The following is a 26,296-nucleotide window of genomic DNA, read 5'->3' as shown; positions in this document are numbered from 1 at the left end:
TAAAAGATAGCTGGCTTCCACTATGACACATTCACTCCAGTCTCTCTTGGATCATTCACTCTAAAGGAAGCCAGCAACCAAGCTGTGAGCAGCCCTCTGCAGAAGTCCATGTGATGAGAAACTAAGGCCTTCTAGGCCAACAGCCAGCAAGGAACTGAGGCTTCTTGCAAAAGCCACATGAAGTGAACTAAGTAAAAATGATCCAGGCCAGTCAAGCCTTCAGATGACTGCAGCCCCAACCAACTACTGACTCAACCTCACAAGAAACCCTTAGCTAGAAGCACACAGATAAGCCACTCTGGATTCCTGACCCTCAGAAATTGTGAGAGATAATGTTTGTTGTTTTAAGCTATTAAGTTTTGGGTTGATCTGTTATACAGCAATGACTAATGCATCACATAGTCAAGAAAGCAATCCTTTTAGAAGGTCTCTATTTTAAATAATGCTGTATACGAAACACACTTTCACTCTAGAAAGCAAGAAATTTCTAGACCTAGTCTATTAGCACTGAAATAAATTCTGTGAGTGTGCTATTAAATTTCTAACAATGAATCCTAATGAAATTTTAGAAGAGTACATGGCAACTTAAAATATTCTCTAACGGGCACTTCCTGACTTAACAAGAAGTCATCTATACCCCTGGCATCCACACCAGATTCTCTAATACTATTTTATACTAAAGGGAATCAAAGCTCCAGAGAGAAAAGGCTAATTGCAAATCTTTCATTGGAATATACAAGGTGAGCCTGCTCTTCCTGTTGAGCCAGAAAACAAAACACTTTCAAAGATTAATGAAGATGTGTCAAAAGAACTCGGGAGCCAGTCTGAAAGCACTATCGACCAATGCTGTAAAAATTTAAGCAAGAAAAAGAATAATGATGGTAATGTATTTTAGCCCTATTGAATCAATGAAAATCTCGAAGTACAGAAAGATGCTTAAAAAGGAGAACACCAGAAAATGCTTTTTATCACTGTGTGAGACAGCTATTAAAACAATCTCTTAAAAGAAATTGGTAATTAAAGTGAAATTAAGCATTTGTCCTAACTTTCTAATAGTAACTGAATTTAAAGGTAACCAAAGAACCTGGTTAATAAAGAAAGATTTTACTTTTGAAGAATGAAGCTAATGAAAATAGAAAACCCTAATTTTATAAACCCTAAATTAGGCAAAGGCTGTCAACTAGAGTTATAACCCTTGGGTATATTGTTAATGGTGAAAAGGACGTTCATTTGATGCCCCAGAACACCGCACAGATCGTTTTATAGTCATAAGAGGCAAACATAATTATTCAGTGGAGAGATCAGACTGTCATCCTTCAAACCAGCAATTTCAGCTTCACTAGGGTTAGGCCAACTAAATACCCTGTAACTTGTAAAGTCACAGAACATGAAAACTACATCATCAACAATATATTCTAACCAAAATTGTTTATCTTGAATCCATCAAGCCTTTAGAGGTATCTTCCAGATTACATAAACACAGAAGACAGAGAGAAAAGTTAAATAACACCACAGGGGAGCAACAGGAGAAATCCAGACGTTGGGACATTCTGTAGGACGACTGACTTGGTCCCTTCAACAAGCCAACTGTCATTAAAAAAAAGGGACTGGGCTTCCCTGGTGGCGCAGTGGTTGAGAGTCTGCCTGCCGATGCAGGGGACATGGGTTCGTGCCCCGGTCCGGGAAGATCCCACATGCCACGGAGTAGCTAGGCACGTGAGCCATGGCCGCTGAGCCTGCGCGTCCGGAGCCTGTGCTCCGCAATGGGAGAGGCCGCAACAGTGAGAGGACCACTTACCGCAAAAAAAAAAAAAAAAAAAAAAGGGACTATGTTAGATTTAAAGAGAGTTAAGGAATGTAACAACCAGATGCAATATGTAGTCCTGGATTAAATACTGGTTTGGATAAACCAGTTATAGAGGGTATTTTGGGGTCAACACAGGAAATTCTAATATGGGCTGGGTATTAGAAAAGATAAAAAAGTTACTGAAATAGAAAGGCAGAGGCTTCTAAATAAGGAAAGCAGCATATAAAACAGTATGTGCAATATATCTCATCTTGCTTAAAAAATATATACATATATATACATACATATACCACAAATACATACATGTATACACACACATATTCACAACAGAAAAAGGTCCAAAAGAATATGCACCAAGATATAAACAATGCTGAGTGATTTCCAGGTGGTGGGAATGTGAACTTATTATTTTATTTTTGCTGGTTTCAAGTTTTTTATGATGTACATATGTTGCTTTTATAATAATAAAGTTTGGTTCATCCCTGTACTCCCTTTATGAGTCAAGAAGAAATATACTGATAACTCATAAAGCTGGACAGCCATACTTTAAAACTTCTAAGGAAGATTTTTAAAATCGTTTACTTCAAACTGGTGCCAGCATGTGACCCTAAACAAAGCCCAGTAAGAGATATAGCCCTAAATCTGAAACTCAGTGTCTTTGAAGTACCATATTTTTCATTTGGCAGTTGCAAAAGAAAATGTATAACAGAAGAAAGGTCTCATTTTCTAAAATTTAATCACGTTAAGTGTTATGAGGGGAAAGTGCTATGGAGAGGAAGCACTTTCAAAAGCCAAAAAAGGATCATTCAAAAAATAAATTTTTGACACTGACCAATGCCAAGAAAATTTTAGCTCTCCATTTCAAAGAAGTCCCATCCCCTACTCTTTTTGTACTCACTATTAAAGAACTGAGGCTCCTTTAATCACCAAAAGGAATGGATTTATTATTCAAAGCACACTGTCATAGATTAATATAGTGGTTAACTTAAAACTGATATATCTGATGCCTCTTCCTTCTTTTCATGAAGCTATGTCATCAATTTTAAATAAATGAGGAAAGACATGTATGCCAATGTTGCTATGGTTGAAAATAGAGAGATAGAGGTGGGTGTATTATTTTTCAACTGTTGCATGACAAATGACCACAAATGTAGTGGCTTAAAATAACACAGATTCATTGGCTCACAAACCCAGCACAGTATGGCTGGATTCTCTGTTCAGGGTCTCCTTAAGCTAAAATCAAAGCATCAACTGGGGCTGTAGTTCTTATACAGGGCTTGTAGAGTTTTTACAAGCTCACTGGTTGTTGGCAGAATTCATTTCCTCCTAACTTCAATCCAGCAACAAGGCACCAAAGCCTTCTCATGCTTCAAATATCTCTGACTTCCCTTCTGTACCAGCTGCAGAAAGCTGCTCACTTTTAGGGGCTCATGCGATTAGATCAGGCCCACCAGCTAACCTTCCTACCTTAAGGTCAACTATGCCGTATAACCGGGGTCCCCGACCCCCGGGCCACGGACCAGTACTGGTCCACGGCCTGTTAGGAACTGGGCTGCACAGCAAGAGTTGAGCGGCGGGCGAGCGAGCGATGCTTCATCTGCCCCTCGCATTACTGCCTGACCCATCCACCCCACTTCCGTGGAAAAACTGTCTTCAAGGAAACCTGTCCCTGGTGTCAAAAAGGTTGGGGACTGCTGCCGTACAACACAACATAATCACAGGGATGAAATCTCATCATATTCACAGGCAGGAATCAGGGCATGGAAGGTTTGGAGGGGGGAGCCATTTTTAGAACTCTACCACAGTCACAAAAAATTGTAAAACTTAATTAAAAACACCTTTCTTACCTGTTAATAATGAACCACGCAACAGTTAGCATTCCTGCTAGCCAAGTTCCACTCATAAGCCAACTTGTAACAAATAAAGCAGTGACATATATTCCTTGCAATCCAAAAACAATGCCAATATAGAAATATACTGGCTCAATAATCTCCTAATTGGGAAAAAAAAGAGAGAAGGAGATAATAGGATGACAATATATAATTTTGAGAATTCATAAATATGTGAGAAAATAAATATTAAAGTCAAAAGAAACACATACATTGCTACCAGTTGCTTGATATAAAACGCTGGCAATAAGTTCTGGATATAGAGACATTTGCTGCACTGCATTTATAGTCTTCAGAGATACAGTTTTGTTATTGTGTGTCAGTTCGTATACACCTAAAGCCAGAAAAATTTTTCTCCAGATTATTTATTCTGCTTTTACAAGAATTGAACATGTTATTCAGAGGTCATTAAATACTTTATTACCAAGAAGGATCTCAAAATATAATACTCTGTGCCTCATTTTTCCAATTTTTAAATTAACTACAAGAAAGATCAATACCTATATTCTGAGACAAATCTCCACATTCAAGTGCTCCCACATATAAGAACAATGTTTTATTTTAGGAAAATATTGTTACTAAATATACAAATGTAGTTATCATACCTCTTTCAAATGAAGGTGCCTTTAACATATCCTTATAATAAGAATAATAAATGGCACTATCACCCTGAAATGTAATTTCCCGTTCAAGCTCCTAAAAGAAAATGAAATGATTATTTAAATACCAGTGTCTTAAATTTCAACTGCAATCTTTTTCTCTCCTCATATTCCAAATTAATGCTATTTATTTATCCTTTTATTCAAAGACATGTTTGAATTTTCCTTTAAGCACTAGTGGCCACATTAATAAGATTAAACTTTTCAATAATCTGACAATCACTTTAATGCAATACTTAAGGTTTAAACTAAATGGTAACTCGTAAGTTATTTGCCTATTATATATAAGAAAAATCTGGGAGGAAAACCCAAAATAGTACCATAAGGAGAACAAGAACAGTATAGCAGGAAGTAAAAAATGATGGTTGAGGTGTCAGAAGTCCATAATAAAAATGTAAGTTTGAAAAGAAAGTATTATTTTTCTATTGCTATTCCACTTCCCTAGGTATCCAGAACAGCAAGCCCTTAATTAGGGCTTTCCAAGAGCAGCAGATAACTAACCAGTGCTTTTCAAATGAACTCCCAGAAATTAAGTAAATCTTAAAATTCCTAAAATTAGGCTGTACAGAACCAAGAATATAGGTAGTCAAAAACACTGAAACCTGTGCTTTTTATACTGAATCAAACTTTCATAAATCTATAATCTTTTAAAATGAAACATGTTTATTTTCATGCATAATTTTATCAATTAATACAAAAGATATCAGAGCAGTTTCCCCAAAGTTTGATCAACAGAACTTCCTAAGGTATTAATGGGTGTTACCTAAAAAGAGTTAAATAAGCTATGTAAAGGCTGGATTCGAGAAAATTAAATGAGTTTTTTCATTGCAACTTTTCAGTTTCACTATTCATTATGCACTGAGAATCTCTATGAAGTCTTTCCTAGATTTATTTGACCAGTGAACCCTTTTTTTCTTCTCATCTAGAGCTTATTAGTCTAAATAAATTTCTTCAAAATTATTTTTTATGAATGGGTACTGATTTTTCTTTCTAAAATTTCAAAGACGTGAACTCTTAATCAGTGCTTCTCAAAGTTAATGTTCATATAAAACTTCTAGAGATCTTATTCAAACATAGGTTCTGATTCTAAAGTGTGGCCTGAGAATCTGCAATTCTGAACAAGCTCCCAGATGATGCCAATGCTCCTGGCTCATCACAATGCTCTTCATGAATGTCTTCTAGATTTTTAAACCTTATTGTTCTCAATTCTGCCTACATAACAGAATCACATGGAAAGATTTTGTGCAATATTGACCCCAGACACTCGCCCCACCCCACCTAAGAATCTGTGAGGGAAGTTATTTTTTAAATCATCCCAGATTTTTCTATTGTACATCCAGTGTTGAGAACAACTAATACTTAATCTTCATAACATTTTCAAGGAAATAGGCTATACAAAATCCTTGGTCAAATCAATACAGGTGAGTAATTATTCAGTTAAATATTTTGGTGGTGTTAGATAAATCAATGGCTTAAAAACATTTAGTCAGCTTGACTACTCGCTCAAAACTAAGAACAACAACAAAAAAGAGTTTGGGCTAAAACAAAAATAAAAAAACTTTAGAGTCAAGTGGTAACACCACGAACTTTGCCAATGTATATTACAGGTATACCTGATTGCGAAGGTAAGTCTGAAAACAAACTTATTCAAAGGCCAAACGAATTATGTATATAACTATAGTGAGTAGAGTCTGTGACTAACACATGATTTAAAACCAAACATTAAACATACTAATGTAAGGCAACATTTTAATAAATACTGTTATGTCTGCTAATCATTTTCAGCACTTCAAAACATTCTAATCTAAAAATTAAAATATTTTGATGCTGAAACTGCCAGACTGTTTCTTAAATGTAAGCTACCAAAACTACGAAAAAGCTGACTAAACTTCATAACATTTCACTGTCATCAAAAGTCCTGATAAATCAATTGCATGAAGGAAAGCCCCCTCATAATTTCTGTTCTACCACCTTGAAATACAAGCTATTAAATTTTTCAAGGTTGATACTGTGACTCAAGACAGCTTCTATACCATTTTGTTCCTACTGGCTTACAGCATAACATTAAGCACTTCCCGGGCTTCCCTGGTGGCACAGTGGTTGAGAGACCGCCTGCCGATGCAGGGGACACGGGTTCATGCCCCGGTCCGGAAGGATCCCACATGCCGCGCAGCGGCTGGGCCCGTGAACCATGGCTGCTGAGCCTGAGCCTGTGCGTCCGGAGCCTGTGCTCCAAAACGAGAGAGGCCACGGCAATGAGAGGCCTGCGCACCAACCAAAAAAAAAAAAAAAAAAAAAAAGCACGTGTCATACTTATCATGCATGTTTTGGCTCCCTGGAAAACACATTATTTAAATTAACATTAAATATTAAAACAAACGTTCATAATGCTCAAAATTCTTTCTTCTTACCTGCCTGTTGGAAAACCAGAATTTCCGTTCATGGTACGCTGATAAATAGAGAGCATACATCATACCACTAGTAACTGCTGCAAGACAGCCAATGAATATCTTTGCAAAGCGCTGAAATAATATATCTGAAAAAACATATTAAAAGTAATCAGTTGTGGATGATATTTATATTTATGGACTTCTATTAAAAAGAAAAAAGTAATCAAAGGTTGTATGTATCCTTGATATGATGTGACAAAAATGGCATTCTAACTGTGGTCTTCCTCCCCAAAACCCATAATCCCAGTCTAATCATTAGAAAAACAGCAGACAAATTCCAAGGGAGGGGCATCCTACAATATATCTGACCAGTACTCCTCAAAACTGTCAAGGTCATCAAAAACAAGGAAAGTCTGAGAAACTGTCACAGCCAACAGAAGTCTAAGGAGACATGATAACTCTATGTAATGTGGTATCCTGGATGTGATCCTGGAACAGAAAAGGACATTAGATAAACACTAAGGAAATATGAATAAAGTATGGACTTTAGTTAAAAATAATGTATCAATATTAGTTCATTAATTGTAACAAATGTACCATACTAATATAAAATGTCAATAATAGAGAAAATTCTGTGGGGGGGGCATGTAAAATGGGAACTCTGTACTATACTGTCTGCTCAATTCTTCTATAAATTTAAAAGTAACGTCTATTAATTTAAAAAAGGAATAAAAGGAACAAACTACCGAATATCTAGAGAAAAAAAAACAGGTTCATTCAGAATTACTATTGTTATTTTTTTCCTTATCAAGAAATGTTTTTATTGAGGAATAATTTACATACTATAAATTACATACAGCTCTTTAAATTGTACAATTCAATGACTTTTCACGATTATGTATTTAAAACATCATATACAACATCATATACAAAGTATTCACATTATATATATGTAAATAATTTTTTTTAATTATTTATTTATTTTTTGGTTGTGTTGGGTCTTCGTTGCAGCATGCAGGCTTTCTCTAATTGCGGCGAGCAGGGGCTACTCTTTGTTGCAGTGTGCGGGCTTCTCACTGCGGTGGCTTCTCTTGTTGTGGAGCATGGGCTCTAGGCGCGTGGGCTTCAGTAGTTGTGGCACACGGGCTCTAGAGTGCAGGGTCAGTAGTTGTGGCGCACAGGCTTAGTTGCTCCGCAGCATGTGGGATCTTCCCAGACCAGGACTTGAACCCGTGTCCCCTGCATTGGCGGGCGGATTCTTAACCACTGCGCCCCCAGGGAAGCCCCTATGTAAATACTTTTTGATGAAAACATAAAACACATTTGAATTTTGAACACACAGGATGGTTTAGTCCTGTTATAGCTATTTACTATAATTCAGTATAATAATAACAAATACTATATGATTTCACTTATATGTGGAATCTAAAAAACAAAACAAATGAACAAACATAACAAAACAGAAACAGTGTCATAGATACAGAGAACAAACAGGTGGTTGCCAAAGAGCAGAGAGGTGGGGGGAGGAGAGAAATAGGTGAGGGAGATTAAGAGGTACAAACTTCCAGTTGCAAAATAAATGAATCACAGGTATGAAATGTACAGTGTGAGGAATATAGTCAATAATTATAGTGACAGATGACAACCTGACTTACGGTGGTGATCATTTTGAAATCTACAGAAATAGCAAATCACTATGTTGTGTAACAGGAACTAACATAGTATTGTAGCTCAATTATACCTCAAAATCAAACAAACTCATAGAGAAAAAGATCAGACTTGTGGTTACCAGAGGTGAGAGGTGGGGGAGAGGGAACTGAATGAAGGCAGTCAAAATGTACAAACTTCCAGCTGTAAGATAAATAAGTACTAAGGATATAATATACAACATGATAAATATAATTAACACTGCTATATGTTACCTATGAAAATTGTTAAGAAAGTAAAATCTTAAGAGTTCTCATCACAAGGAAAAAAATGTTTTTCTATTTCTTTAATTTTGCATCTATACAAGGTGTTCACTAAACTTTTGTGATAATCATTTCATGATGTATGCAAGTCAAATCATTATGCTTATACAGTACTGTATGTCAATTATATCTCAATAAAACTATAGGGGAAAAAAAAGATTCAGTAAATTAAGCCCAGGCTTAAAGGCCCAAAGCCCAGTGTTACGTTATTAAATGACTGAGAGGTTTATAAAAACAAACTGGTTGACTTATTAACTTAGCTATTTTCAAAACATTATTCAATAAATATTAATTTGTATAGTATACTAGAGACATTAAATAGAATAACTAGCTAGATATCACTAAATTAATAAGAATTATATTCAAAGTGCTTGAAAGACACTACCCAATAAATCAAACATTAGAATCAGGGAATTCCCTGGAAGTCCAGTGGTTAGGACGCTGCGCTTTCACTGCCAAGGGTGCGGATTCAATCCCTGGTCAGGGAACTAAGATCCCACAAGCCTTCGGTGCAGCCAAAATATAAAAATAAATAAATAAACAAAATAAAAATTTAAAAAAATAATCAGCATGACACAACTGCTTTAAAATTACTGCTTTCCAACTGAAAAAGGATTAATCTCCAAAATATACAAGCAGCTCATGCAGCTCAATATCAAAAAAACAAACAACCCAATCCAAAAATGGGCAGAAGACCTAAATAGACATTTCTCCAAAGAAAATATACAGATTGCCAACAAACACATTAAAGGATGCTCAACATCACCAATCATTAGAGAAATGAAAATCAAAACTACAATGAGGTATCACCTCACATGGGTCACAATGGCCATCATCAAAAAAAATCTACAAACAGTAAATGCTGGAGAGGGTGTGGAGAAAAGGGAACCCTCCTGCACTGCTGGTGGGAATGTAAATTGATACAATCACTATGGAAAACAGTTGGAGGTTCCTTAAAAAACTAAAAATAGAACTACCATATGACCCAGCAATCCCACTACTGGGCATATACCCTGAGAAAACCATAATTCAAAAGAGACATGTACCACAATGTTCATTGCAGCTCCATTTACAATAGCCAAGACATGGGAGCAACCTAAGTGTCCACTGACAGATGAATGGATAAAGAAGATGTGGCACATATATACAGTGGAATATTACTCAGCCATAAAAAAAATGAAATTGAGTTATTTGTAGTGAGGTGGATGGACCTAGAAACTCTCATACAGAGTGAAGTAAGTCACAAAGAGTAAATCAAATACCGTATGCTAACACATATATATGGAATCTAAAAAAAAAAAAATGGTTCTGAAGAACCCAGGGGCAGGACAGGAATAAAGATGCAGATGTAGAGAATGGACTTGAGGACATGGGGAGGGGGAAAGGTAAGCTAGGATGCAGTGAGAGAGTGGCATGGACATATATACACTACCAAGTGTAAAATAGATAACTAGTGGGAAGCAGCCGCATAGCACAGGGAGATCAGCTCAGTGCTTTGTGACCACCTAGAGGGGTGGGATAGGGCGAGTGGGAGGGAGACGCAAGAGAGAGGGGATATGGGGATATATGTGTACATATAACTGATTCACTTTGTTATACAGCGGAAACTAACACAACATTGTAAAGCAATTATACTCCAATAAAGATGTTAAATAAATACATAAATAAAATAAAATCACTGCTTCCAATAGTACGTGTAAAGCATTTGGCCTGGCACATAGTAAGAGATCAGTAAATACTATCAATAGGTATTATTATTGGGCTACAGAAGCATACTTGCAAAAATATATGACAGATGGACTTCCCTGGTGGCGCAGTGGTTGAGAGTCCGCCTGCCGATGTAGGGGACACGGGTTCGTGCCCCGGTGCAGGAAGATCCCACATGCGGCGGAGCGGCTGGGCCCGTGAGCCATGGCCGCTGAGCCTGCGCGTCCGGAGCCTGTGCTCCGCAACAGAAGAGGCCACAACAGTGAGAGGCCCGCGTACCGCAAAAAAAAAAAAAAAAAAAAAAAAAAAAAAAAGACAGTTAATTAAAGCAATGTTGACACAATGTAAACTATAAACAGACTAATAAAAAAACTTACCTACCATGGCAATTTGGTAAAAGTGCTACAAAGTTTCTAAATATGTTTCTTTTTCTGTTTTTTTTAAAATTAAGTCTTCGACAATGACAAATTAATCCTAATTATCAAGGGCTATTACAAAAAATATATTCAACCAAATCTTATATATAAATGCCTTACCTTAGTGCTATTTTGTTTATGAAAGATTCTGTAAAGAGTCAAAGCTGGAATCAAGCTATCAGTGTTTGGTATAAGTGTATATATTTTAGAGAAAATAAAGAGCTCTGGGCCCTGGAAATTATTTATTAAAACATTATCACGGGGGCTTCCCTGGTGGCGCAGTGGTTGAGAGTCCGCCTGCCGATGCAGGGGACACGGGTTCGTGCCCCGGTCCGGGAAGATCCCACATGCCGCGAAGCGGCTGAGCCTGCGTGTCCGGAGCCTGTGCTCCGTAACGCGAGAGGCCACAGCAGTGAGAGGCCCACATACCGCAAAAAAAAAAAAATTATCATGGGGGACTTCCCTGGTGGCACAGTGGTTAAGAACCCGTCTGCCAATGCAGGGGACATGGGTTCGATCCCTGGTCTGGGAAGATCCCACACGCCGCGGAGCAACTAAGCCTGCATGCCACGACTACTGAGCCCGCGAACCGCAACTACTAAAGCCCGCGCACCTAGAGCCCATGCTCCTCAACAAGAGAAGCCACCACAATGAGAGGCTCATGCACCACAACGAAGTATAGCCCCCATTCGCCGCAACTAGAGAAAGCCCGCGTGTAGCAACGAAGATCCAATGCAGCCAAAAATAAATAAATAAATAATAAGTAAATTTATATAAAAAAATTATCATGGGCCTGGTGGCCTAGTGGTTAGGATCCCAGGCTTTCACTGCCGTGGCTCAACCAGCATTCAATCCCCGGTCGGGGAACTGAGATCCGGCAAGCCACACGGCCAAAAGAAAAAAAAAATTGTAGGATTCAATTTCACAAAAAGTAAAAACAAGAAAGGAAAAAGTATAAATACATTGAAAAAAATATAAGCAGTACTTGCCAAAATTTTAAGAATAGTTATTATCTACTGGAATTATGCATATATTTTTATTATACTTATCTCTATTTTCACATTTTCTACCCTAAAAATACATTTTTGTAATCAGGGGAAAATACTATTTTATAGGAGCTATCTCTAAATTGTTTAAATACCTTCCTTATACTGTATTTTCCAAAACGTTTTAAATGATCACTCTTATTAGTCAGCTTTGCTGTAGTAAAAAAGTGACCCCCAGTGGCTTACAGAACATATATTTAATTCTCATTCATGTTACTGTGGTTTTGGGGTCAGCAGTCACTCTCCACTCAATTCCAGACTTCAGATTAGCTGTGGTTCTTCTTGTATCTTCAGAATTCCAGAATGGAATCAGTCCCTATTTGGGACATGCTGTTCTCATTACAAAGGAAAAGAGCAGCAGAACAGACAAAAACATACAATGCCTCTTATAATTTCTGGTCAGAACTAGTACACTGCTACTTCCACTCACATTCCATTGGCCCAGAAAAGTCACATGGATAAACCTGACAACGGGGTAGGGAAGTATACTCCACTTCAGAGAGGCAATCCAAATCACATGGTAATGAGAAGGAATGTATAATCCACTTTCAGGGCAGGGAGAAAACATTTGGGAACAATAGAAGGATCCACCAGGATTTGCCCCATTAGTCACAAATGTCTACTTCCCTCCCAAAGGCAAAACACACTCACTCCTTCTCAAGAAAGATACCCTTAGAGCAGCTTACTCAGCCTGCTTTCTGCATGTAGAAAGTTAGGGACTCATACATCATTTTAAGACATGAATAGTTGTGTCCTTAATCTAGGCTGGCAGTTCTTTTGACAGTATGTCTCTCTCAAAGCTTAGCCAGCAATTCTCCTAGGTTTTTACCTAAGAGAAATAAAAATAGGTGTCCACAAAAAGATTCGTCCAAGTATTCACAGCAGCCTTATTCATAATAGCAGAATACTGGAAATTACTCAAATGTCCAATAGGAAAAGCAAGAACACTTACAGCAAGAAGAATGAATCTCAAAATGATTATATTTTTAAAGGATAACATATTGAGCTAAATGAAAGAATCCAGGCACAAGGACATATATGTTGTATGACTCCATTTATATGAAATTCTAGAACATGCAAAGTTAATCAATATTGAAAAATATCAGAAGAGTGGTTGTTTTGGGGGGTACAGGGAAAATCTCCTGGAAAGGGACACTAAAGAACTTTCTGGGATAAGGGAATGTTATGTATCTTAGTTGTAGTCAAGTACCCAAACTCATTTAATTAAATACAGATGATTCTGTGCATTTTTTTTTAAGCAGGGCTTTCTTTTCTATTTATTTATTTATGGCTGCGTTGGGTCTTCATTGCTGCACACAAGCTTTCTCTAGTGGTGGCAAGCAGGGGCTACTCTTTGTTGTGGTGCACGGGCTTCTCATTGCGGTGGCTTCTCTTGTTGTGAAGCACAGGCTCTAGGCGTGCAGGGTTCAGTAGTTGTGGCACACGGGCTCAGTAGTTGTGACTCATGGGCTCTAGAGCACAGGCTCAGTAGCTGTGGCGCATGGGCTTGGCTGCTCCGCAGCATGTGGTATCTTCCCGGACCAGGGCTTGAACCCGTGTCCCCGTGTTGGCAGGCTGATTCTTAACCACTGCGCCACCAGGGAAGCCCTGATTCTGTGCATTTTATGATATGTTAGTTATACCTTAATTTTTAAAAATTAAATCATTCATTTTTGCAAAGAAAAGACAATTTTGTTGGCTTTTTACCTACTTGATTCCAGTCAACTCCATACTCCAATAACTATACCCACAATTCTTCTAGATCAGCCTCTCTCAAAGATTTAACTACAAGTATTTTGAGCTTATGAAGCTTTGTTTATTTGTCACATAAAGCCACACCCTTTGTTCTTTTTCCCTGAGTGCTTTATTCAACTGAAAGGAGTTAGTAGGAGCTACTTTAATCCATTCATACATTTTAACAAACTATGTGACAGTCATGCCCTTGATTTGGGCGTTGCCCTAAGGATTCATCTTAATCAGCCTTTGTTACTTGAAGTATTTCTCAATTTTATTGAATATTTTTTCCTAGTTAAAAAGACAAACAATACTAATTTCAACACTACAAGCCCCAGAAATTTTGGATTCCTATTTTCCTCTTCTTTCCTGACTGCAAATGGGCCAATTCTGTTCTCATGTGTCTCTTTCCTGTAATCAAAAGTAGCTGATAGCTTCTGCTCCTCCCACCGCCGCCCTGAGTCATTGCCTGCACACCTCTGGCCGCCTGGCTCCCCCTGCTAGCTACTGATATTTGGCATTCATACAACATGGCAGACATCGACAACTTGTCTAGGGTAGTTAAAAGATGTGTGAATGCTCTCAAAAACCTTCAAGTTAAATGTGCACAGACAGAAGCCAAGTTCTATGAGGAAGTTCATGATCTTGAAAGAAGGTATGCTGTTCCCTATCAGCCTCTATTTGATAAGTGATTTGAGATCATTATGCCATTTATGAACCTATAGAAGAAGAATGTGAATGGAAACCAGATGAGGAAGATAAAATTTCGGAGGAGTTAAAATAAAAGGCCAAGATTGTAGATGAGAAAAAGGATGAAGAAAAAGAAGACCCCAAGGGAATTCCTGAATTTTGGCTGACCATGTTTAAGAATGTTGGTCAGTGATATGGTTCAGGAACGGGATGAACCTATTCTGAAGCACTTGAAAGATATTGAAGTGAAGTTCTCAGATGCTGGTCAGCCTATGAGTTTTGTCTTAGAATTTCACTTTGAACCCAATGAATATTTGACAAATGAAGGGCTGACAAAGACATATAGGATGAGGTCAGAACCAGATGATTCTGATCCTTTTTCTTTTGATGGACTAGAAATTATGGGTTGTACAGTGTGCCAGATAGATTGGAAAAAAGGGAAGAATGTCACTTTGAAAACCATTACGAAGAAACAGAAACACAAGGGATGTGGGACAATTCATACTGTGACCAAAAAAGTTTCTAATGACTCTTTCTTTAATGTTTTTGCCCCTCCTGAAGTTCCTGAGAGTGGAGATCTGGATGATGGCTGAAGCTATCCTTGCTGTGGACTTTGAAATTGGTCACTTTTTACGTGAGCATATAATCCCAAGATCAGTGTTATGCTTTACTGGAGAAGCTATTGAAGATGATGATGATTATGATGAAGAGGGTGAAGAAGCAGATGAGGAAGGGGAAGAGGAAGGAGATGAGGAAAATAATCCAGACTATGACCCAAAGAAGGATCAAAACCCAGCAGAGTGCAAGCAGCAGTGAAGCAGGATATATGTGGCCTTGAGGATAACCTGCACTGGTCTATCTTCTGCTTCCCTGGAAAGGATGAATTTACATCATTTGACAAGCCTATTTCAAGTTTTTTGTTGTCTGTTTGTTTGCTCGTTTTTGTTTTTTGCAGTCTAAAATTAAAATGTCAAAAAAAAAAAGCTGCTGATAATCAAGGTACTCTAGTAATATTCTGTTTGTGATCTTGTTACCTAAAATAATTTAAAAATTAGTATTAAAATTGCAACTATTCACAGGAAACAGTTTTATAAAATGTTTTGTCACGCAGATGGATTATTATTTTCCAGCTCCCAAAAAGTTTTCTTGCTGCTAACCTTTGAACTAGATCTGTAGGTGACTCACTGCCTTTATTTTATGTGAGCAAATTTATACAAATGGCCCCTGAACTCCCTATGGGAAAGAATCTATTTACGAAAGCTGTTCAGCTCCTAAGGATGGCATATTCTCCAAAGCCACTTTCAGATATGGTTCAGAAGGATAACAGAAACGGAAGGACCTCCAGAGGATGAAGCCAAGGATGACAAAGAACAATGAACTGGGAAACTACTTCCAAGGAAAACAACTAGGGCCTAATCAAGAAACATTCCCCAGAGGAGGAAGACCTCATATTTACCTAGTAGGATTTCAAAATTGCTATGGACCAGTGGTTAATGGGTCTCTCACTCTTCCTCTTTCTGAATGGAAGCATTTATTTTGATATCATATCCTCATCCAAAAGTGTATAATGGGAGAGGGGGCATGTGCTTTGCTAAGAAAAGCCTGCTTACAAGGCAGGCTCTTGGCAGGCATCTGGGAACCTGGATTTCAAAAGGGTTCCCACCATTTTCTAATGAGTGGTTTACTGTGCCTAACTTATTTGTGCAAACAGTGTGGTTCATACCTACTGCTTTCCTTCTGGGAATCTAGAATTTTCCTATGCATTAAGCAGAGGCTACATGACCAGCCACCAGTAAAAACCCTGAGCAGAGTTGCTAATAAGCTTCCCAGATAGACAAACCTACAAATGTCACAATTTGATGCTGAAGGAATTATGTATGTCCTATGTGACTTGGAAGCTTCTGCCTAGTTTCTTGCAGTCTTTAGCCCATAGGTCCTTTCTCTTTGCTGATTTTCTTTTGTATTGTTCACTGTAATAAATTACAGCTGTGAATATGCATAAATTCTGAGACCTGTGACTCCTCCTAATCTCTGAACATGGTGGTGTTCTTGGGGACCCCTGACACAGAGCAGATAACTTGTCTTCTTAATTCATAGGTCTCTGGATTGAATGAGTCATAGCTGACCCTGATGAAGATAACAAGACCTTGGGCTTCAAGACTGATGCCCTGACTGGATAACACTGGGTGTCTTCCTTGGGGTCGGGGAGGTACCAAGTATATTTTGTCTGAGGGAGACAAGTAAATATTTATGACCAAAAGGCCAGAATGTGGTAGACTTATTCTTATTCCCAACTATTTTGTCCTTTCCTATAAAAAGATTTTTCATCCCTGCCTATTACCATGTGACTTGCCATGCTTCCCTGCAGTCAACTAAACTTCTCCATCCCACTGTCTAGATTGATTATATGACTTGGTTGGGCCAACAGAATGTGAGTACAAGTGACAGTGTGCCAGTTCGGCAGAAATTTTAAGAGGTACTGCATGACTCTGCCTGTTCTCCTGCTCTTTTTCTCTGCCACAAGAAAAACATATCCCAAATAGGGATTATGCCTTCATGACATGAAGCTACATCAGCCAACCTACAGCCACAACATGTAATGTTGATCAGAAATAAATGTTTTTTGTAAGCCAGTGAGACTTAGGAATTGTTCTACAGCAAAACCTAATGCAAGTTGACCAATATCACCACATACTTAAGATAAAATATGTTTATACTTTGAAATATTAATGTAAAATATATTACCTAACGTAACTATTTTTGTAATAGCATAAAAACTCCAAATCTCTCTAACTTACGTTTTGGAACTCTTTCAGGAATTGCGGTATTGTTGATTTTCTCTTCTTTGGCAGATTCTTTATTTTCTGAAGACTTTGGCTTTTTTCTTTGGCGCAGTTCTATAGTTGGTCCTTAAAATATTTGAAAAGTTATTGCAATGTATGTATCAAATTATTCTGTCTATATCTCAAACTGATTTACTTTTATTATACTTAGGTAAAAGTCCCATGAAGAACTATTTGTACCAAAGATAACTTTCTTCATAAGTATTTTAGCACTTCCCGCAAAACTTTCCTTTCCTACATACAAAAAGACAGTATAAGTTCTGCCTCCAACTCGTGCTTTCATAGTCCTACTGATAAACTGAGCTCTTCTCCTGAGATGATGCTATTTTCAAAATATCCCAAAATAAGTAAACTCTTTTCCAGAATGACTGGAGAACAAAGTGTTATTTAATAAATTAGCTTATTATTCTAGTTACCTGAGAGTATAACATGCATCACTCATGAGTTAACAATTTTTTTAAATAAAAATAAAATACATTGATCATAAAACTATACTTCATTTTTTTAAAATAAATTTTATTTACTTATTTATTTTTGTCTGCATTGGGTCTGCATTGCTGCACGTGGGTTTTCTCTAGTTGCGGTGAGCAGGGGCTACTCTCATTGCGATGGCTTCTTTTGTTGCAGAGCACAGGCTCTAGGTACGAGGGCTTCAGTAGTTGTAGCACACGGGCTCAGTAGTTGTGGCTCATGGGCTCTAGAGCGCAGCCTCAGCAGTTGTGGCTCACAGGCTTACTGCTCCGCAGCATGTGGGATCTTCCCGGACCAGGGCTCGAACCCATGTCCCCTGTATTGGCAGGCGGATTCTTAACAACTGCACCACCAGGGAAGTCCTATACTTCATTTTTTTTAAATAATCCTGAAGGTTCTGGAGAATTTCACAGTATCATTCAACAGTCTTAGAGATTTAGGTATTGGAAAACAGGCTGAACCTATAAAAATCCCTATATTTGGGAAACTCTCAGAAATTTTCCCAAAATTAGAGTATCTACTCTTTCTATACCCAATTAAAAAAATGTAATGCAGAAAGTACCTTGAAATCAGTAAACTAAATTCTAAATTAAACAGGAATTTACGATATTCAACTTAACTACTTTTCCTCCCTAGAGTTAATTATGAGGTAGACTATGTCATGTAGATATAGGATACTATGATGGGCTGTCAAGGTTTCAGGTGGTACAAGAACTTATCTCCTTCTAATAGAAGCAGAGAAGAGTTTTTTCTTTTTTCTTAGTAATGGCTTAAGGCTAGGAAAAATGAGCCTAAAAAGAGGAGTTAAAAAAGGAGAAATGAATCAGCTACTGTTGCTGATGATCAGATGGCTGATTCTCTAACTTTACTGTGGAAAATGAGTAAAATGGATTTTAAAGTAGCTTCAAAGCAAATTCACGTTTGCTAAAATATCTTTAAACACTGACACACTGAGGGAAAAACTACTGTATATTTAGTGGATTCTGTCTGACTAGTTAATTTTTAACCATTTCTATACTATTTATCATTTATTTTATAATCATGTTAAGTAGTAAAGTCAGTGAATACATTACAAAATGACATTATTAGAAAAGCCATACCATGGATATTGAGTATTTTTGCATACAAATCTGGGACAACTAATAAATATTATTATATTCCTTCTTCATGATTTCCGTTTAATTTTCCCCCGCTATGGGTTAAAGCAAAAGTTAGAAGCATTCAACAAGAATGAAAATTTATGTAAAGCCAAATGAAGTCTTCAAATGCAAGTTATTATTTTAAATTTTATTAAAAAAGAATACATGGAAAAAATATAACCACAGGACATATACTTAGTAGATACACGTGCATGATTAAACACATTAACAGTACTGGATTAAAAAATTTTAATTGGGTAATTTCAGAAATCAAGTTAACAAATCTACTGAGGAAGTTAACAAATTATGTGACCAATGGGTTAGATAGGGCTTTTTTTATTACAGTCTAAAAGCACACATTTAAGATAAAGATAATTTGGGAAGGAAGGGGATATTCACATAAAGTGTTCTTTACAAAAAGCTATTATTTTTCTTTTTAAAAAAATTCTCTATAAAATCAATCACTTTACAAGGATTTTAATAAAGTGTTCTCTGTGCACATAAATGGTTTTTTCGTTTGGTTTGGTTTTTGGTTTTGGCCGCACTGCACAGCATGCAGGATCTTAGTCCCCTGACCAGGCATGGAACCTGTGCCCCCTGCAGTGGAAGCACAGAGTCTTAACCATTGGACCACCACGGAATTTAACAAAAATTTTGCACAGAACCCCATTATTTATGAAGTATATAAATCTTAATCAGTCATCTCTCAGGAATCTATATTAGCAATGTTTGTCATACAAATAAATAATCTGTAAAGGATCTATAATACTGTATTTTCTTTATTATTTTTTTGGCCGTGCTGCACAGCTTGTGGGATCTTAGTTCCCTGACCAGGGACTGAACCCGCAGAGTGAAAGCGTAGAGTCCTAACCACTGGACTGCCAGGGAATTCCAATACTATATTTTCTTGATTCTAAGAAGCCTGTATTTTAAGATATTATTTGATGTTTTTCAAGGGGAAAATTGGCACTACCATGTTAAATATGTGCATTGGTTTTAAGACATGGCTATTTCAGTGGCATTAACCTGTGGGAGCAAAAAGTACTACTTGGGAAATACAGTAAACTTTTTAACCAATCTCTTCAATCTTGTCCCTAAATGTTTTGCCTGTGACCATAAATCAAAACTGACTGGATGCAAACTTTACCTCATTTCCTTTATATTGATCTTTTAACTTCATAATAGATAAACAAAGCCCAGAATCTTTAGGTGGGTAAGTAACAAAGGCCAAAGCTGTGGACAAACTAGATTATTAATCCTAATAGGAAAGCTCTGGGATAGAATTCAGGTTTCCTTTTCACTATCTTATACTTTTAGCATTGTAAAGAAAAAGTCAAAGTAGTAAATCAACTATATTTCAATTAAAAAAAAAAAAAAGAGTGACTTCCCTGGTGGTACAGTGGTAAAGAATCCACCTTCCAACGCAGGGGAAGCAGGTTCCATCCCTGATCGGGAAACTAGGATCCCACATGCCATGGGCAACTAAACCTGTGCGCCACAACTACTGAGCCCACGCACCCTGGAGCCTGTGCGACAACTAGAGAGAAAACCCACACGCCACAACTAGATAGAAGCCCGCACACTACAAAGATCCCACATGCCTCAACGAAGACCCCACGTGCCGCAATTAAGACCCAACAGCCAAAATAAAGGAAGAAAAAACAAAAGAATCTAACCATATCAAAAATAAAGAATAAAAGAAAAAGTCAAATAAATAAAAATGATAACATAGCCACAAAAATAACCTGCTATTTCAGTCTCTGGCTCAGTGATCTTCACATAAGATAGTTAACAGGGCTACAAATAGGCTTGCAAATGTCCATCTAGACTATACATAGCAACTTCCAAGTGAATTATGAACATTACTCTGCTCAAGGCTATCACTTCTTTCTTTGCTCTAACATATCTTCCAGGAAACATAAATATAAATACCATGACCCTCTACAGCATCAAGAGAAGATGAGATTTCCCAAAGAGTATTTACTTAGAGAAAAGTGGGACAATGAAGAGGATCCAAGTGAATGTGAATGATAAGCAAAAAGCGATATAGAGAACATCTGGATACAAGTAAAATAGACTATTTAGTCTAATTTTAACACAGTGAATACAAATAACATGCATTTTATTTATTTATTTATTTATTTATTTATTTATTGCGGTACGCAGGCCTCTCACTGTTGTGGCCTCTCCCATTGCGGAGCACAGGCTCCGGACGCGCAGGCTCAGCGGCCATGGCTCACGGGACCAGCCGCTCCGCGGCATGTGGGATCTTCCCGGACCGAGGCACGAACCCGTGTCCTCTGCATCGGCAGGCGGACTCTCAACCACTGCGCCACCAGGGAAGCCCAATAACATGCATTTTGAAAAACAGTATAGAGTGCCTAATAAATGAAAAGTAATCAGAAAAATGCGTAGGACATAGACATGTTTACTATAAATATCATTACTAGATTACAATAAATGAGAATTACTCACTCATTGTTGACTATTATATCCCAGTACCTAACACATTAGACAGTCAAATATTTATGGAATTAAAAACTCTGTTGAATAAACTTTAACAAAACTGCAAGCCATTAATTGTTCCAAGATGTATTTCATTGCTTTGGATTATCTGTAATTCTACAAACAAAAATCATTTTTCATTTTATATCACAGAATTAAATTTCACAAACGTGTATAGTTTGTGAAACCACAACTGGTTCTACATCATACCTACTTGGTTAGGTGTAACTATAACCTCTTAAAACAATTTCTCATTTGCATGATATATAATATTAAAGACTTTTAGTACTGCAGTATTAATTTTTTTATGCTTTAACTTAAGTGCTCATGGAAACATATAAGCTAGCTCATCAACCTACCCCTAGAGATTTGCAGTTAATCAGAAAAGGAAAAAATATCAAAAAATGTATTACATATACTGCAACCAAAGATAAAACCAAGGCAACAAACAGAATTACCTTCTTCCTTACCAACTACAAAGAGTTTTGGTTTTGAAGCTGTTTTTAGGTAGAGTGTCTTAAATTTAGATCAGTTTTAACACAGAAAACTTAAGGAAGATGAGGCAAATATGAAGCAAGAGGGAGCACAGGGACAGAACAGCAAGACACAGAACAGCAAACAATTCTTACAATTAATTTTTTTAAATTGCTTTCCACTGAATTCTTGAAACTCCCTTCTTCCACTCTTGGTTCAGTAAGGCTTCAATCTAAACAGATCACATTCACAACTCCCCTCAATAAGGTAAAAAGTCATGTTTTCCAAAAGGATGAAAAATCTAACTGCTCAGTCAAGAGACACCATTATACCTATGCCTGAAAGTAGCATGCCTATCATGAAGATATCATGACACGAATGTTTCCTATAACATCTCTCACTAGCTAAGTTCCTCCCAACTCCGCATTTTTATCTCATACCTATCGATTTCTATGAATAATTTTCTTGGCATTGGCCCTGAAGGGGCATGAAAAGCTTTCTCCAGCCCACCCACTTTCACCCAGAAGTACTCCTGGCTTCCAGATGCCCCCAAAACCACTTACATCCCTTCTCCCTTTGCCATCTCGCCCTAACCTGTAACTGAACTTGACCTTCTTCAGTTTCTGCTTGCTCATCCCCTCCCAATCCACCTTACCACGTCTACCCCAAACCCTTGCCTCTGTTTGTCCCCTTGGCCTGCGGCTCCTCTCACGGGTGATGACTTTGTATTTGTCAGAATCCACAAACCTCTAAAAAGCGCACTCACACTGAGGGGCATTTGGTTAAACAACTATCCCTCTCGAAAATGCATTCAGTACCTAAACCTACATCTTCTAAACCAAAGTATGTCCCCCACCCCCATCAGTCATCTGCTCACAGCCCTCCCTCTCCATCACTCCCCACACAGGTTTCTCTCTTCCTACACGATTCCCAACTTCAAGCTCCACTTTCGCTTCCCACTAGAGCCGACACAACTTCGGGCTATTTACTCCGCTCCTTCTGAATTTCTCCACACACCTCCCCCCGCCGCCCCGCTCTTTCCCGCCGGACCGCCGCGGCCGCCCGCAGCCCCGGCCTCCGGGGCCCTCGAGCCCCCGCCCCCTTTCCCGAGACCTCGGGCGACAGTAGGCGCGCTGGACCCCAGGGAGGTCACCTTCTTCCTCCGCCATCGTCCCCGCGGAGGCCGGGGCACCCCTCCGGCTCCCGCGCGGCTCAGAGTCTCCCGCCCTCCGTCTTGCGGAACCCCTCGGCCTCCCCAGGCCCGCTCCCGGCCGCCGCGCCCCCACTTCCTGACCCGCCCCCCTCCGGTGTCGCGGCCAACCGCGTCCCCCCGGGCGGCCCTGGAACCAGAGTGCCGGGAGCGGAGGGCGGCCGGAGCGTTTGGCGGGCGCGCGTGGTCCTGCGCAGGCCGGAAGGCGGCTCTACGCGAAGTGGCACCGCCCACTGCTGGTGCTCCGGGACCGCTCCCCCGGCTCCCCGCCCCGCACGGGAGGTGAGTGCGGGCGTCCAGCTGCCTCCCCTTTCCTCGCCCGTCCTCACAGTAAAGGTGGGCGCCCGAGCGGGCTTTCTGGGGCCTTTGTGGGTGGACTCAGGTAGTCAAGAGAATATCCAGATCCAGCCCGCATACCCGCCCCATTTTACAGAGAGGAAACTGAGGTGCAGCGAGTGTAAGTCACAAAACTAGTCGAAGCCAGAACTGGAACCCAGGGCTCCTGCGTCCTCCTGGTGCTTTCAGAGCGAGGCAAAACCCTCTGGGTTGACGCGTTGGTTTAGTAAGCCGCTAGACATCTACAGGAAAGAAGCTTGTACTTGGAACTTAGTGTTTTTAACCACCCAAACTGGTTAAACAAATGTATTTGCATGATATTATTTTGAAAACAGTAATACTTATGGTCAGTGCGGGGGAGAGGTGCGTTTAGATATTCCACAACAATGGAACATAGTTTTAACTTGTTATACTGTTTGTCTTCACTTTTATTATATCTGGCATTCTCCAAATATACCAGGATCTATCTCCCTCAACAGTACTAAGAAGTAATTTAGGAACTGACAAAATGCCCATTATAGAACGAGAGGAAAAAGGCGTTCTTAGCAGGCAGCAAGAGTCTCCTTCCTTTATCAAGTTAGGATATTTGGGGAGAAGCTATCAGTTTTCAGTGCTGTGCAAAAACAGTTCCAGGAACTCTTTTTATGCCTTTGGTTGCATGTAAATATGTCTTGCCTGTCAAACAGCACTGGACCAGGAGTTAGAAACATGGATGGAAGATACCAGTTGCCCAGAAAAGGCCTGGGTCAAAGCAGAGAGAACAAAACTGTTGGTCTTTGAAAACCACAAGAGCCCACGTACACAGCAGCAGATTTCAGCGTCCAGCTTATCAGATGATAAGCAGGCAGAGCTCCACCTCATGCGAGAACAATACAGTGGCCACTGAGGGCCACTGTTTTCCAAGTCTAGGGTCTTGAGGTGATGACCATTCCTCCCATAGTTCCTTCATGATCACCTCAAGGACTTAATTGTAAATTTAAGTATAATTTAAATTATACTGCATGCTCTATACAGTAGTGGAGACAGAGAAAAAAATAGCTTCTCAAAATCAAATGGAAACATGAAAGAAGAGAGATAAATATTCAGTCTTTAGATACTAATCAGTGGAATCGTGATTGTGTTCCCTAGTAGAAACATTCTTCCCTTGAACCCTAAACTTCCACATAAGAATAATGAGAATGGGTCATTTTATCCCTGAACCAGTGTAATTTTGCTATGAGAAAAATAAGACATTTTTTGTTCAAAATATCAACTCATCCAAAAAGATGTACCCCTAACTGCTCAAGATGTTGCCTTGCAGCTGGCCGTATAGCTGAGCGTTCAGTAAGTCATTCCATAAGTCGATAAGACCAGCTGCTTCCAGATAATAATGCACATAGCTAGTGGACACATGGTCCTAAGATAACTTCCGATTCGAATTTGATTGACCATTTTACGACTGCAAACCATGGGCTGCTAGTTTCCCATCCAGAATTTGAAGGGTCATTTCATTATCCTTTGCCTCATCTTGACCAATCCTAAACACCTCAAATTTTCTCAAATGGTCTTTTATTTACAGTCCACTCTCAAAGAACAATATGATTTTCGGCCTCCTCTCTAGAAGTTTGAGGACCCCTTTAGTATGCAGTAGATATTTTTAGGGATTGATGTGAAATGCTTTGTTGTAAGTCTTTTAAGAAAATGTAGATTAGGAAGCTATTGTAGTAAACTGGGTTAAAAAAGTAAAGTCTTGAAATAAGGCAATGGAAATAAAAATGTTCAAAGAGAAGGGATTCAAAAGATGCTGGAGGTAAATTTACAGGGCCTAGTGACAAATTGGATGTGATAAATGATGAGTTGAAATGATTCCTAAGGTTTCTATCTTAAAATTAAATATGTGCCTTCTGTGTGCCAAGTAGTTTGTTACCAGGATATGAGACAAATATAAAACAAAAGCCCCTGAAGAATTACCTACTTGAAACCAAAAAAGTACAGGCGAAGTCTATTTCAAAAACATTCTTCTATCCAATGCGTCACCTTATTACTAGTAACAGAATAATTAGTGTGAAATCTTTGCATTAGTTCAGCTCTTCTTCTGTTAAAGATATGGAACTCTGATTCATCTTTATTATGTCATAAATTTGTAATTATCCATTGATGAACATATTTAAATTATTTTCAAACACCATCTCCTTTGTGAAGTCTGAACCAAATATGATCAATTCATCTTTGAAAACACATAACACTCTTACCACTATTATATCCTGGCTTGTATTTTGGTCATGTTTTATACCGTTGTTTCAACTCTTTGAAACACATTGTAGACAAGTATTTTGGTAATTGACTTAAAAGTTGTTGACAATAGTATCAGCTGTGGGTGTCTTAGAAGACCAACGTGATAAGCTGTATATTTTGCACTATCAACGAGAACTATGATTTGAAGCCGTTTTGTCTTAGCTTGTCACTAGTTCTACTTGTGACTGTGGATTAATTTTTTTTTTTTTTTTTGCTGTACGCGGGCCTCTCACTGTTGTGGCCTCTCCCGTTGCGGAGCAGAGGCTCCGGACGCGCAGGCTCAGCGGCCATGGCTCACGGGCCCAGCCACTCCACAGCATGTGGGATCTTCCCGGACCGGGGCACGAACCCGTGTCCCCTGCATCGGCAGGCGGACTCCCAACCACTGCGCCACCAGGGAAGCCCGGATTAATTTTTTTCTCTGCCTTTTCTGTAAAAAGGGGGATAAGGGGCTGCACTTACCAGTTGCTCCTGCAGTTATTTCTCAAGCAGGCCTCACTTCTTCCTCATTGTTTGAAGCTATGCGTCAGTGCCTCCTGAGTATATTTGCTCTATTATCACTCCTAAGGATCTGCTGTCTTCCTTTTCCACTGACTGGGAGAACTACAATCATACAAACCAACAGAGTCAAACTGGGAACCATATAATCCTCCCTAGTGGGACACATTGAACAATGTGTGTTCTATTTAGATATTTTTGAATTAACATATTAAGCATCTTAGGACATTTTCTAAAG

At 38.8% G+C, this 26,296-nt stretch overlaps 1 protein-coding gene and 1 pseudogene across 1 annotated transcript in view; one reads left to right on the top strand and one right to left on the bottom strand.

Annotated features, from left to right (window-relative positions):
• Positions 1–23,000, bottom strand: part of DPY19L4 (dpy-19 like 4) — a 60,665-nt gene extending 37,665 nt beyond the window's left edge. Inside the window, exons 1-6 of the mRNA XM_060127995.1 lie at positions 22,894–23,000; positions 17,107–17,217; positions 6,767–6,891; positions 4,302–4,392; positions 3,909–4,030; positions 3,655–3,800 (exon numbers count right to left, since the gene is read on the bottom strand). Coding sequence (XP_059983978.1) covers positions 3,655–3,800; positions 3,909–4,030; positions 4,302–4,392; positions 6,767–6,891; positions 17,107–17,217; positions 22,894–22,909 — 611 coding nt within the window. The 5' untranslated portion in view covers positions 22,910–23,000. The remainder of the gene's footprint in view (positions 1–3,654; positions 3,801–3,908; positions 4,031–4,301; positions 4,393–6,766; positions 6,892–17,106; positions 17,218–22,893) is intronic.
• On the top strand, positions 14,059–15,250 carry LOC132507879 (nucleosome assembly protein 1-like 1; annotated as a pseudogene).
• Positions 23,001–26,296: the final 3,296 nt, after the last annotated feature.

The sequence above is a fragment of the Lagenorhynchus albirostris genome, chromosome 17 (assembly GCF_949774975.1).
Source record: "Lagenorhynchus albirostris chromosome 17, mLagAlb1.1, whole genome shotgun sequence".
In the NCBI taxonomy this organism is placed as follows: domain Eukaryota; kingdom Metazoa; phylum Chordata; class Mammalia; order Artiodactyla; family Delphinidae; genus Lagenorhynchus; species Lagenorhynchus albirostris.
This window is presented reverse-complemented; position numbering and strand designations above follow the sequence as displayed.